This window comes from Anomaloglossus baeobatrachus, chromosome 8 (genome assembly GCF_048569485.1).
Source record: "Anomaloglossus baeobatrachus isolate aAnoBae1 chromosome 8, aAnoBae1.hap1, whole genome shotgun sequence".
NCBI lineage: Eukaryota > Metazoa > Chordata > Amphibia > Anura > Aromobatidae > Anomaloglossus > Anomaloglossus baeobatrachus.
This window is the reverse complement of record NC_134360.1, coordinates 192,753,109-192,767,122: the sequence shown is the minus strand read 5'-3', so window position 1 is coordinate 192,767,122 and position 14,014 is coordinate 192,753,109. Positions and strand designations below refer to the sequence as shown.

Here is a 14,014-nt window from a genome sequence, read left to right as displayed (position 1 = left end):
GTCACACAGCGGCTGGCCAATAGAAGCGGAGGGGCAGAGATGAGCGGGACGTAACATCCCGCCTACCTCTGTACTTCCGCATTGCCGGCGGCCGCAGGTAAGCTATGTTCGTTGTTCCCGGGGTGTCACACGGAGCGATGTGTGCTGCCTCGGGAACGATGAACAACTGGAGCACAGAAGGAGGACCAACATTTTGAAAATGAACGACGTGTCAACGAGCAACGATAAGGTGAGTATTTTTGCTCGTTCACAGTCATTCGTAGCTTTCACACACTACGATATGTCTAACGATGCCGGATGTGCGTCACGGAATCCGTGACCCCGACGACATATCGCCCGATATTTCGTAGCGTGTGACGCCGCCCTTACTGTCCAACTTTAGAGCTGCCTAATGCGCTAAGACAAGTTCTTAAAAAGGTTATCCACTAACTAACTAATTTCATTTTTTATTCATCAATTGTGCTATAATGTGCTACTAAATGCATCCATACTCTTATTATAGTAATCTTTTCTCAGGGAGATAGCGTCACTTGGTGTCTCCAAGCAGTAGCTCTAATGTTTACATCAAGTAAACATCAAGGCCCATCAAGTATTACTGTAGCCTGTTTACCCTCTCCCTTCTCCACCCTGTGCTGCTGAAGATATTGGAAGATACCAAGTGTCAGAGCAGCCCAGGGTAGGTAACAGCCCATATGGCAATAGCCTGATGGCCAGTATAGCTGTGCCACTGTGTTTGTTATGCAAATTTTAGCGCTTTCCAGCTGTCTGCATGTGCAATTCACTAGGTGTCTGCCCCTGCTGTTTGCTGTTACAGCTGAATGAAACTGTTAGTTCAGCTTGTATAAGGCAAGCCTGAAGCCTGTGTACATGACGCGTCCTACGTCATACACACTCGCCAGTCCCGCGCAGGCGCACCACAATACTTTGATCTGCCCTGCTGAGGGCAGGTTAAAGTGCACCTGTGCAAGACCTCAATGCCGGTGAGTGTGGATGACGTAGGACGCGTCATGCACCCCGGCTTCAGAAGAAGGTCGACAAAGATGGCCGGAACAGGATGCACCGGCACCGGAGAATGGAGACGTCCATATGACCCAACTTCACCGCATGTTAGAATGCTGTATATAAGAGCCCACTAGTGGTGGCCGCAGCTTATAGACCCCAAATCTGCTGACAGGTTCCCTTTAAGCAAGTGCATTGTATTTTGTTACATGAGGTTAAAATCTGCATATATTGTATTCATTGCAAGTAACCAAGCCAAAGACTGAATGCACAGTATTAATGTATATTTGACATTGTGCTAGTTATTACGGTGAGGTAAAACATTTCAATTTTTTTTTTCACGTCCTTATAATCAACAACAACAAACAGCAGAAACGCACAGAACCACCATAACAGATTCCAGTACAAAGAGTCACAGGATCAGGACAGGCCATTCTGTGTAGTGACAACATTTTAGTGAGGTTACAAAATGTAGTAAAAAAATAAAAACTAAATTATATCCATATGACCAGTTGGCCAATGGCACCCCTGTATTTAAAGTTTTAAAAAGTTTTACAAGGCACCACACAACAATTTCAAATAACGCAAAATATCCGAGACTTCCATGACTTTTGTTTTTTGTACTGTGTAAACTCAGAGATGTTAAGGCATGTATATGTGCAAAATATAACACTACAAATCAGACTGGCATTGACAATTGACACAGCTTACGGGACAATCCGCTCTGCTTTATAATACACGGTGACATTATAGTAGACTCAGTACAGCGACCATGTTCACTGAGACAAGCTAAATATGGCCCTTCGTTAGATCATTTCTGTTGTTTTCTAATTTAATAAATAGACCATCTTCCCGCTAGGTGATTTTTTCCCTTTATTTCCTAGCAGTAAAGAGAGTTTAAAAGTAAGAGTAGACCTTTGTATATGTCTATATAATTGTGCCAAAATCAGTCTTTTATTCGAAATCTGTCTTCATGTAGAAAAGTCCATATCAAGGTGTTCACCAATTCTGCTTGATCTTGCTGAAGCCAATGGCTACCTTGTGACAATACTGATAACTGAAAGTAATTCTTCACATAGACTCTTGTTAGTTCTGCCATCTCCACTTCAACAAAGGCATCATGTTCTCCCCATAATAGCAGAGTTGGCATGGTGACCTGGTGATGTTTTAGTGGTAGGCAGCTATAGGAAGGAAATAGAAAATAAAACATTTGCGTAAAAATTATTCATGAATATAATAAAATATTAATGTTCATAGTTGAAACGTTTATCTGTCACACCAGAGTGTACAGACTAACAGTGTTCAACGCAATGCAAGGGTAACAACGGTTAAGGAATAGAAGGGAAGCCCTGGCAATAGGGAGAGGGGACTCCTCCTGCAGCTCACCTTAGTCTGTACCCTAAGTTCCCTAATGTCCTTATACAGGCCCTTTTCCCCATCGTTGGCTGTGAACTCACCCTGGCTAGTGAGAAGGCCAGTGAGAGCACTAGTCACGCCACTACAATAATACAACACCAGGTAAGGGAGACAGACAGGGGGAAAAAGACAAAAAAAGGATAACACTCCAAGTTTCTTCAATGCAGCAAAACGCCAATGCTGGAATATTCACGACTCCTCAGCTTCTTTCAGAGACAGACTCCTTCCAAAGCGGTCAGCTTAAGAATGAGATTTTATAACTGGGGTTGGATGGTAAGATACATGACTTTTTATAGTGAAGGGGTGTGGTCACAAAAGAGCTGTACCTGGGATTAAGGTTACAAAGGACAGTCAGAAAGGAAAGAGTGCTTAACCTCTGCAGCACTAAAATAAAGTAGATTTCACTCAACTACAAGTAGTGGATCTGTGAGCAATAAGGTGTTGTAACATTCTGATCTCAGATTTGCAAGAGATCTTCCCAGAGACACACTCATGACAATAAAGGACATTAATGTGACACACCTCAAAAATACTGGAAGTGGTTATCCATTGAAAATAAACAAGAGGGTGTAATTAGAAAATCTGAAGCAGGACTAGTTTGGGGGATGCGATGTGTCATTGGACTAGTTATGATTCATATGTATATACAATGCTGCATACTGAACGTAAATTTCTCAAACATTCCTGCATTAATAAGCACATAAAATTTCTTATTACAATAAAAGAAAAATCTAATGTTCTAGCAGTTGAGGATACAGATATGGGACCTGACAAGTTTCCTTTAGGGTACGCTCACATGAGCATATGACTCGCATTGCACTCTGACCAATGTTAGTCAATGAGTTGGAGCAGATGGTGAGTTTGCAGATAAGTTCTCCATTTGAATTTCTCTGTTCTGTTTTCCTTGTATATTCTTTAGGTCATAATGGGGTTGACTAGTGCTCATCCCATCCGGTCACTACCTAGGGCCTATTTCAGGGTCAGCCAGGGTCTAGGTATACTGATCTGCGTAAATGTGTGGAATCTATCTATCTACGTTAGGACGTTAGGGGGGGCATGGGCCAGTGGTAGATTTTACAAGGGGTCACTATCTTCCCACTTCCCTAGAGACAGGGTTCCCCCCCCCTCCCTCCTTTTCGCCATTCATCTGGCATTGCCCAATACCAAGCGTGACAATAGTTCAGTAGAATGACTGTTATAGTCATGTTGGAGTCAAATATAATTGGCCTAACTATGGAATAAAGTGATAAAATAACTCACCTAAATATATTACGATAATGGTTTAAAGGGCCACTGAGGGCTCCTGGCTGTGAAAATACATAAAGATATGCCTCCATGTCCTCCACTGTGAACCTGGAGTTGTGCCTTTTAATTCCGGTTGATTCACTAGTGAACAAATCTTTAAGGATCTATAAAAGAAGAAAAAAGTACGAATGCAATATCACATCGCATTTGGGAACACAGTAATGTATATCTTCTATACATATGTTAGCTCACTTTTTAAAGTGCATCTCTCACCTACATACAGTGGAGGGAACCATTGTGTAGGCTCAATCAGTATTCATGAGAATGCAGCCTATCAAGTCACTAGGAACCAGTGAACTCATTGAGTAACCCCATCTACAAGAACAACAGCAGTTCATCATATTTAGGATCGATCATTGGTCTAGGTAAGTGAAGCCAAAACAGCATTAGGTGTATTCTAGTAACAGAATGGTTTTTTTTCCTAAAATATCTGCAATATTGTTTATCTTATGTGTTGTGTGGCTAATGAGGGCTTACATTATCATAAATTATATATTATCAGTATTCTATTGCCAAAACCCATAAAGATTTATAACGTAGTGTAAGTAAAATATATCTTTGTACCGTGTTAGCCAGTAGAGATAAAAAAAATTGTTTAAAAGAACAGAGAGTCCTCAGTGGTTGATACCTTTTAATGGCTAACTGAAAAGATGGTAATAATTGCAAGCTTTCGAGACTACTCAGGTCTCTTCATCAGGCATGGTATAACACAAAATCTGAAGAGTCACATATTTATACACAACAGGACTTAGAATAGTGCAGTAAAAAAAAAAAAAAAAAAAAAAGAACAAGTTATATGAAACAGAACTATCTCTATGGCAGGGGGCAAACTGTTGTGGGGCCATAAATACTGCTGCAGTTCAGTGTGAAAGTTTTATTGTCCTTTGATAAGGGTCTGGTCCAGGGCTGGGACACGCTCGGATGGTCAGAGGAGCACATCTTTTAACTGATGTAAAAAGACATGAATCCATGAGACACATTCATTCCTTCTCTGAATGTGTCAAAGGTCATCATAAGTTTGTACTCCCATAGTCTCCTATCTCTCTGGGACTTGAAGTTTCCTTTCAATACCAGCAATTTCATGTCCATGATGCTGTGGTCTGGGTTACAAAAATGTTTGGCCACAGGTAGATCCATCCTTTTTTCCCTAATTGTGTGGCGGTGAGAATTCATCCTTGTCCTGAGCTGTTGTCCGGTCTCCCCTACATACAGACCCCCAGTTGGACATTTGGTACATATAATTAAGTACACCACATTGGTTGTGGTGCAGCTGAAGGTACCTGGGATCTTGTAGTCCTGATGTGATCTGGGAATCTTTATCTTGTCCGTTGTCAATATTAATGGACAGGTCTTGCATTTTTTCTGGTTGCAGGGAAATGTTCCTGTTGATGTTGGAGAGGACAGGGAGCTTCTGACAATGATGCTTCTTAGATTTGGGGGCTGTCTAAAACACAGAAGTGGGGGGTCTGGAAAAATAGATTTTAACCGGGCATCTTTTTGCAGTAATGGTTGTAGTTTCCGTGCAGCTCCTCTAAACACCTCCAGATGTGGATTGTAGGTGACTACAAGAGGGACCCGGTTGTTCTCTTCTTTGGTTTTATAATGTAGAAGATGGTTTCTTGATATTCTGGTGGCTCTTATAATCTGGTTTTCAATTGTTCTTGGGTGGTAGCCTTGATTCAGAAAGGTTTTTCTGAGGCCCTCAAGGTGATTGTCTCTATCTGTACTGTTGGAACATATCCGATTGTACCTGATAGCCTGGCTGTATACAATAGAGTTTTTTATGTGTTTTGGATGAAAACTGTCCCATTTCAGGTATGTTGGACGGTCAATTGGCTTCTTGTACAGGGATGTCTGTATTTCATTGTTCCGTAGTTTAATGATGGTGTCCAAGAAGTTGATTTCCGTGCAGGAGTAGTTGAGTGTTAGGTTGATGGTGGGATGAAACTGATTAAATTGTTCATGGAAGGTCTTCAGCTGCTGCTCAGACTCTGTCCAGATAATTAAAATATCATCAATGTAACGGTAGTAGGCCAGAGGCCTGATAGGACAAGAGGATAAAAAGTCACTCTCAAGCTTGGCCATGAAAAGATTTGCATATTGTGGTGCCATTTTGCTTCCCATTGCAGTCCCAGTCTCCTGTAGATATATGTCATTGTCAAATGCAAAGTAATTATGGGTGAGGATGAATTTTGTAAGCTTCACCACAGAATTGGCATCAGTTCCTGTATTTTCCAGGAAAATTTTGCAAGCATTTAATCCATCCTGGTGTGGAATATTCGAGTACAAGGATTCCACATCCATAGTGGCAAGGATGGTTCCCTCTGGAAGAGGACCTATTGCTGATAGTTTTTTCAATAGGTCAGTAGTGTCCTGGATGTAGCTGGTTGTATCCCTTACCAAGGGTTTAAGGATACCCTCTACCCATCCAGAGACTTGTTCAGTGAGGGTGCCCACACATGAAATGATGGGTCTTCCTGGGTTTCCAGATTTGTGAATTTTGGGAAGCATGTAGAATGTGCCTATTCTTGGACTCACCGGTATCAGTTCATCAGTTCTTATGGATATGTCAGGCAGACAAGAGGCCAACTTGTTAAGTTCCTTGTAATAGTCCTGTGTAGGGTCAGACTCCAATTTCTTATAGTAGCGTGTGTCCATCAGTTGTCTGTGTGCTTCCTTCATGTAGTCTGATTTGTTCATCATGACTATTGCACCCCCCTTGTCTGCAGGTTTAATGATGATTTCTTTGTTGGTTTTCAAAGATTTTATGGCCCTTCTCTCCTGGGCACTGATGTTGGATGGTTGCCTCCTGTGTGTGTCTAGGAAAGTGGATTTTACCAAATGTCTGAAAGTGTCTATATAGTTATCCAGATGAGGGTTGCGTCCTGGTGGAGGTGTCCAATCTGATCTTTTCCTGGTTGTCAAGATCCGTCTTCCTTCAGTCTGGGAGGATTCTGAAACATCTGCATCGCTAAAATATTCCCTCAGACGTAGTCTCCTGAAGTAATCTTAAAAGATTACTTCAGGAGACTACGTCTGAGGGAATATTTTAGCGATGCAGATGTTTCAGAATCCTCCCAGACTGAAGGAAGACGGATCTTGACAACCAGGAAAAGATCAGATTGGACACCTCCACCAGGACGCAACCCTCATCTGGATAACTATATAGACACTTTCAGACATTTGGTAAAATCCACTTTCCTAGACACACACAGGAGGCAACCATCCAACATCAGTGCCCAGGAGAGAAGGGCCATAAAATCTTTGAAAACCAACAAAGAAATCATCATTAAACCTGCAGACAAGGGGGGTGCAATAGTCATGATGAACAAATCAGACTACATGAAGGAAGCACACAGACAACTGATGGACACACGCTACTATAAGAAATTGGAGTCTGACCCTACACAGGACTATTACAAGGAACTTAACAAGTTGGCCTCTTGTCTGCCTGACATATCCATAAGAACTGATGAACTGATACCGGTGAGTCCAAGAATAGGCACATTCTACATGCTTCCCAAAATTCACAAATCTGGAAACCCAGGAAGACCCATCATTTCATGTGTGGGCACCCTCACTGAACAAGTCTCTGGATGGGTAGAGGGTATCCTTAAACCCTTGGTAAGGGATACAACCAGCTACATCCAGGACACTACTGACCTATTGAAAAAACTATCAGCAATAGGTCCTCTTCCAGAGGGAACCATCCTTGCCACTATGGATGTGGAATCCTTGTACTCGAATATTCCACACCAGGATGGATTAAATGCTTGCAAAATTTTCCTGGAAAATACAGGAACTGATGCCAATTCTGTGGTGAAGCTTACAAAATTCATCCTCACCCATAATTACTTTGCATTTGACAATGACATATATCTACAGGAGACTGGGACTGCAATGGGAAGCAAAATGGCACCACAATATGCAAATCTTTTCATGGCCAAGCTTGAGAGTGACTTTTTATCCTCTTGTCCTATCAGGCCTCTGGCCTACTACCGTTACATTGATGATATTTTAATTATCTGGACAGAGTCTGAGCAGCAGCTGAAGACCTTCCATGAACAATTTAATCAGTTTCATCCCACCATCAACCTAACACTCAACTACTCCTGCACGGAAATCAACTTCTTGGACACCATCATTAAACTACGGAACAATGAAATACAGACATCCCTGTACAAGAAGCCAATTGACCGTCCAACATACCTGAAATGGGACAGTTTTCATCCAAAACACATAAAAAACTCTATTGTATACAGCCAGGCTATCAGGTACAATCGGATATGTTCCAACAGTACAGATAGAGACAATCACCTTGAGGGCCTCAGAAAAACCTTTCTGAATCAAGGCTACCACCCAAGAACAATTGAAAACCAGATTATAAGAGCCACCAGAATATCAAGAAACCATCTTCTACATTATAAAACCAAAGAAGAGAACAACCGGGTCCCTCTTGTAGTCACCTACAATCCACATCTGGAGGTGTTTAGAGGAGCTGCACGGAAACTACAACCATTACTGCAAAAAGATGCCCGGTTAAAATCTATTTTTCCAGACCCCCCACTTCTGTGTTTTAGACAGCCCCCAAATCTAAGAAGCATCATTGTCAGAAGCTCCCTGTCCTCTCCAACATCAACAGGAACATTTCCCTGCAACCAGAAAAAATGCAAGACCTGTCCATTAATATTGACAACGGACAAGATAAAGATTCCCAGATCACATCAGGACTACAAGATCCCAGGTACCTTCAGCTGCACCACAACCAATGTGGTGTACTTAATTATATGTACCAAATGTCCAACTGGGGGTCTGTATGTAGGGGAGACCGGACAACAGCTCAGGACAAGGATGAATTCTCACCGCCACACAATTAAGGGAAAAAAGGATGGATCTACCTGTGGCCAAACATTTTTGTAACCCAGACCACAGCATCATGGACATGAAATTGCTGGTATTGAAAGGAAACTTCAAGTCCCAGAGAGATAGGAGACTATGGGAGTACAAACTTATGATGACCTTTGACACATTCAGAGAAGGAATGAATGTGTCTCATGGATTCATGTCTTTTTACATCAGTTAAAAGATGTGCTCCTCTGACCATCCGAGCGTGTCCCAGCCCTGGACCAGACCCTTATCAAAGGACAATAAAACTTTCACACTGAACTGCAGCAGTATTTATGGCCCCACAACAGTTTGCCCCCTGCCATAGAGATAGTTCTGTTTCATATAACTTGTTCTTTTTTTTTTTTTTTTTTTTTACTGCACTATTCTAAGTCCTGTTGTGTATAAATATGTGACTCTTCAGATTTTGTGTTATACCATGCCTGATGAAGAGACCTGAGTAGTCTCGAAAGCTTGCAATTATTACCATCTTTTCAGTTAGCCATTAAAAGGTATCAACCACTGAGGACTCTCTGTTCTTTTAAACAATTTTTTTTTAACGTAGTGTAGAAATTTAGTGCACTCTTGATACTCGCAGCTATTTCTCGCTTGTGGATTATCTCTTTTGATCACGCTCTTTATACACTAATTATCTTATAAATTTCCTTCCACTACATTAATGCTACACCTGATAATAAGAATATATAGAATATACAACCACATTATTTAATGGAGGGGGCATACATCTGTTAACAGAACACAAAATGCTGCAACTTGCAATTTGATTATAGGAGCATTTCAATACAAAAAATACAAAAGTCACTAGACTTGAAGTTTCCCTAGTATTGCAACATACTAAGCATTCTTTGGTGGTTCTCTTAGCTCAGGGGTGGGGAACCTTTTTAATGCCGAGGGCCATTTGGAATTTTCTACCAACCTTCGGGGGCCGCACAAAACTATCAACTTAAAATTACCCTGCTATACTTAGTCAAACAATTAACTCATCGTGGCGGCTGAAGCTTCTTGTTTTTGGTGCGGCTATATTATTCAATATTGATCTTATTGCTTCTCACAACTGTTTTTCCACGTTTGTGTCAGCTGGGACTGCTGTAAATACATCACAGGAGATGCTGAGGGCATATACATCACAGGAGATGCTGAGGGCATATACATCACAGGAGATGCTGAGGGCATATACATCACAGGAGATGCTGAGGGCATATACATCACAGGAGATGCTGAGGGCATATACATCACTGGGGAGGGCTGGAAGGAATATACATTGCTGGGAGGACTAGACATCACTGGGGAGGGCTGGGAGGACTAGACATCACTGGGGAGGGCTAGGAGGACTAGACATCACTGGGGAGGGCTGGGAGGACTAGACATCACTGTGGAGGGCTGGGAGGACTAGACATCACTGTGGAGGGCTGGGAGGACTAGACATCACTGGGGAGGGCTGGGAGGACTAGACATCACTGGGGAGGGCTGGGAGGACTAGACATCACTGGGAAGGGCTGGGAGGACTAGACATCACTGGGGAGGGCTAGGAGGACTAGACATCACTGGGGAGGGCTGGGAGGACTAGACATCACTGTGGAGGGCTGGGAGGACTAGACATCACTGTGGAGGACTGGGAGGACTAGACATCACTGGGGAGGACTGGGAGGACTAGACATCACTGGGGAGGGCTGGGAGGACTAGACATCACTGGGGAGGGCTGGGAGGACTAGACATCACTGGGGAGGGCTAGGAGGACTAGACATCACTGGGGAGGGCTGGGAGGACTAGACATCACTGTGGAGGGCTAGGAGGACTAGACATCACTGGGGAGGGCTGGGAGGACTAGACATCACTGTGGAGGGCTGGGAGGACTAGACATCACTGTGGAGGGCTGGGAGGACTAGACATCACTGGGGAGGGCTGGGAGGACTAGACATCACTGGGGAGGGCTGGGAGGACTAGACATCACTGCGGAGGGCTGCGAGGACTAGACATCACTGGGGAGGGCTGCGAGGACTAGACATCACTGGGGAGGGCTGCGAGGACTAGACATCACTGGGGAGGGCTGCGAGGACTAGACATCACTGGGGAGGGCTGCGAGGACTAGACATCACTGGGGAGGGCTGGGAGGACTAGACATCACTGTGGAGGGCTGGGAGGACTAGACATCACTGTGGAGGACTGGGAGGACTAGACATCACTGGGGAGGGCTGGGAGGACTAGACATCACTGGGGAGGGCTGGGAGGACTAGACATCACTGTGGAGGGCTGGGAGGACTAGACATCACTGGGGAGGGCTGCGAGGACTAGACATCACTGGGGAGGGCTGCGAGGACTAGACATCACTGGGGAGGGCTGGGAGGACTAGACATCACTGGGGAGGGCTGCGAGGACTAGACATCACTGTGGAGGGCTGGGAGGACTAGACATCACTGGGGAGGGCTGCGAGGACTAGACATCACTGGGGAGGGCTGCGAGGACTAGACATCACTGGGGAGGGCTGGGAGGACTAGACATCACTGTGGAGGGCTGGGAGGACTAGACATCACTGTGGAGGACTGGGAGGACTAGACATCACTGGGGAGGGCTGGGAGGACTAGACATCACTGGGGAGGGCTGGGAGGACTAGACATCACTGTGGAGGGCTGGGAGGACTAGACATCACTGGGGAGGGCTGCGAGGACTAGACATCACTGGGGAGGGCTGCGAGGACTAGACATCACTGGGGAGGGCTGGGAGGACTAGACATCACTGGGGAGGGCTGCGAGGACTTGACATCACTGTGGAGGGCTGGGAGGACTAGACATCACTGGGGAGGGCTGCGAGGACTAGACATCACTGGGGAGGATTATATATCACTGGGGAGGATTATATATCACTGGGGAGGATTATATATCACTGGGGAGGATTATATATCACTGGGGAGGATTATATATCACTGGGGAGGATTATATATCACTGGGGAGGATTATATATCACTGGGGAGGATTATATATCACTGGGGAGGATTATATATCACTTGGGAGGGCTGGGAGAAATATAAGGATATTGCTAGGGGTTCTGACATACCAGGGGGGCACAGGCAGCAGTGTGGAGGCCGCAGGGGCATAGGCAGCAGTGTGGAGGCGACAGGGGCACAGGCTGCCGTGGGGAGGCCACAGGGGGACAGGCTGCCGTGGGGGAGAGTGAGGAGCACAGGCTGCCGTGGGGGAGAGTGAGGAGCACAGGCTGCCGTGGGGGAGAGTGAGGAGGATGAGACGCTGCACGGAGCACAGGCTGCAGTGGGAATGCACAAGGAGGACGGGACGCTGCAGTGGGGATGCGCAAGGTGGACGGGACGCTGCACGGAGCACAGGCTGCAGTGGGGATGTGCAGGGGCACACACAGGCATGGGAGCACAAACACACCTGTCGGACGCTGAGGTAGTAGCTTCTCTTCTGTGGAAAAAGAGCGAGTTGAGCGCTTACTCCACCCACAAAGTACGTCCTCACGCTAGCATGAGGACGTAAGCCATACAGGGTTTAAAGGGCCAGCAGCAAGCAAGACGCTGCTGCCTCCCGAGCTCTGTGGACTGTGGAATGTGCCCGGGGGCCGCAGAAAAGGTCATGGCGGGCCGCATACGGCCCGCGGGCCGGAGGTTCCCCACCCCTGTCTTAGCTCAACAACCTCAGTCTCTATTCCTAATTAGGACATATGTTTATCATATAGGGTGCTCCTTAGCTGAAGACTTGCCTCCATCAGCCAGAGCATCATATATTGCTATAAGAAACACAATCCATGAAACACAATCCATCCATGTACGGTACTACTTCATTTCATTGTTGCATGTAACACTAAAGTTTAGCAGCTAAGGCTGCTTCACACTACATTTTTTTAACATCCGTCATGAACGTTTTTTTGCTGCAAAAGCGGATCCTGTTTTTGCAAAGAAAAACGCATGCAAATGCATGTGTTATTTTGCAGGATCCTGTCACTTTAAGTTTATGGGTGGGCATTGGAGTCATGTGATCGGAAGTGAGGGGAACTGAACGTGAAAGACTGGGAGCCGACATCTGACAGCTGTGGAGGCTCGTAACCAAAGTAAACATCAGGTAACTTGCTTGGATACCCGATATTTACATTGGTTACGAGCATCTGCAGCTGCTCGGAGCCGGTTGCCTGCTCCCTGCACACGTAACCAAGATAAACATCGGGTAACTAAGACCGCGGTTACCCGATGTTTACCTTGGTTACGCGCGTCCTCCGCTCTCAGGCGGGGGAGAGTGGAGAGATAGGGAGGGGGAGAGAGGGAGGTGGAGAGAGAGGGGGAGGGAGGGAGGTAGAGAGAGACTGATCATGACAGGCTGGTTTCTGGGCATGCTCAGTAGAGCAAGCAGGATCCTGTCTATCAGCATGCCAGCGTTCACATGCGTTTGCATGCTGTTTAGTCAGGATCCAGCAATTTGCAGTATTTGGACGCAGCTCAAAAACGCTACAAGTAGCGTTTTTGAAAAAAGTTAAAAAACTGCAAGTCACTGGATCCTCACTATACCGCACGCAAACGCATGTGAACGCGAGTCCATTGCAAATGCATTGAAATGAAAACGCATTTGCACTGGATCCGTTTTTGCGTTAAAAAAACGTTCTTGACGGATGTTAAGAAAACGTAGTGTGAAAGCAGCCTAACACAGCATCTGATGGTAACTGTTTGTTTTTTTAGAAGAAGGATTTATAATATTAAAGAAGTCCGCCATTATGAGACATCTCCTTTAAAGGGATTGTCTACTCCTGAACAACCATTTCTTAACAGCTAAAGTGGCCATAAAAATATTAAAAGCATATATTTACCTCCTGGCCCACCAACGCTCCTTCACAGTTGGCACTATGTTTCCCCACACTCACATGACATTGTTATGTCAATCTGATCGGCTGAAGTGGTCACATGACAAAACAATGTCTCATGACTGCCAGAAGACACAACACCAACATCAAAGGAGTAGTGCTAGTCTGGGAGGGAAGTTAAAGAGGTTTACACTACTAATGTGATCCTTTTTCTTTTATCCTAACTCTTCCTAACAAACACTTTCCTAATATACTTCTGCTATCTACTTTGCTCCTGTAAGCTTATCTCTAAAGCGGGCTTTACACGCTGCGATCTTGCTAGCAAGATCGCAAGCGATCGTACCCGCCCCCGTCGGTTGAGCGGCACGGGCATATCGCTGCCCGTGTCGCAAAACCTCGCATACCCCCGTCACACGGACTTACATGCCCTGCGACGTCACTCTGGCCGGCGAACCACCTCTTTCTTAAGGGGGCGGGTCGTGCGGCGTCCCAGCGACGTCACACGGCAGGCGGCCAATAGAGGCGGAGGAGTGGAGATGAGCGGAATGTAAACATCCCGCCCACCTCCTTCCTTCCGCATTGCCGA

At 45.3% G+C, this 14,014-nt stretch overlaps 1 protein-coding gene across 1 annotated transcript in view; it reads right to left on the bottom strand.

Annotated features, from left to right (window-relative positions):
* Positions 1 to 1,259: 1,259 nt before the first annotated feature.
* The window catches only part of EPHX4 (epoxide hydrolase 4), a 109,337-nt gene continuing 96,582 nt past the window's right edge, over positions 1,260 to 14,014 (bottom strand). Inside the window, exons 6-7 of the mRNA XM_075322322.1 lie at positions 3,676 to 3,824; positions 1,260 to 2,180 (exon numbers count right to left, since the gene is read on the bottom strand). Of these exons, the coding sequence (XP_075178437.1) occupies positions 1,946 to 2,180; positions 3,676 to 3,824 (384 nt within the window). The 3' untranslated portion in view covers positions 1,260 to 1,945. The remainder of the gene's footprint in view (positions 2,181 to 3,675; positions 3,825 to 14,014) is intronic.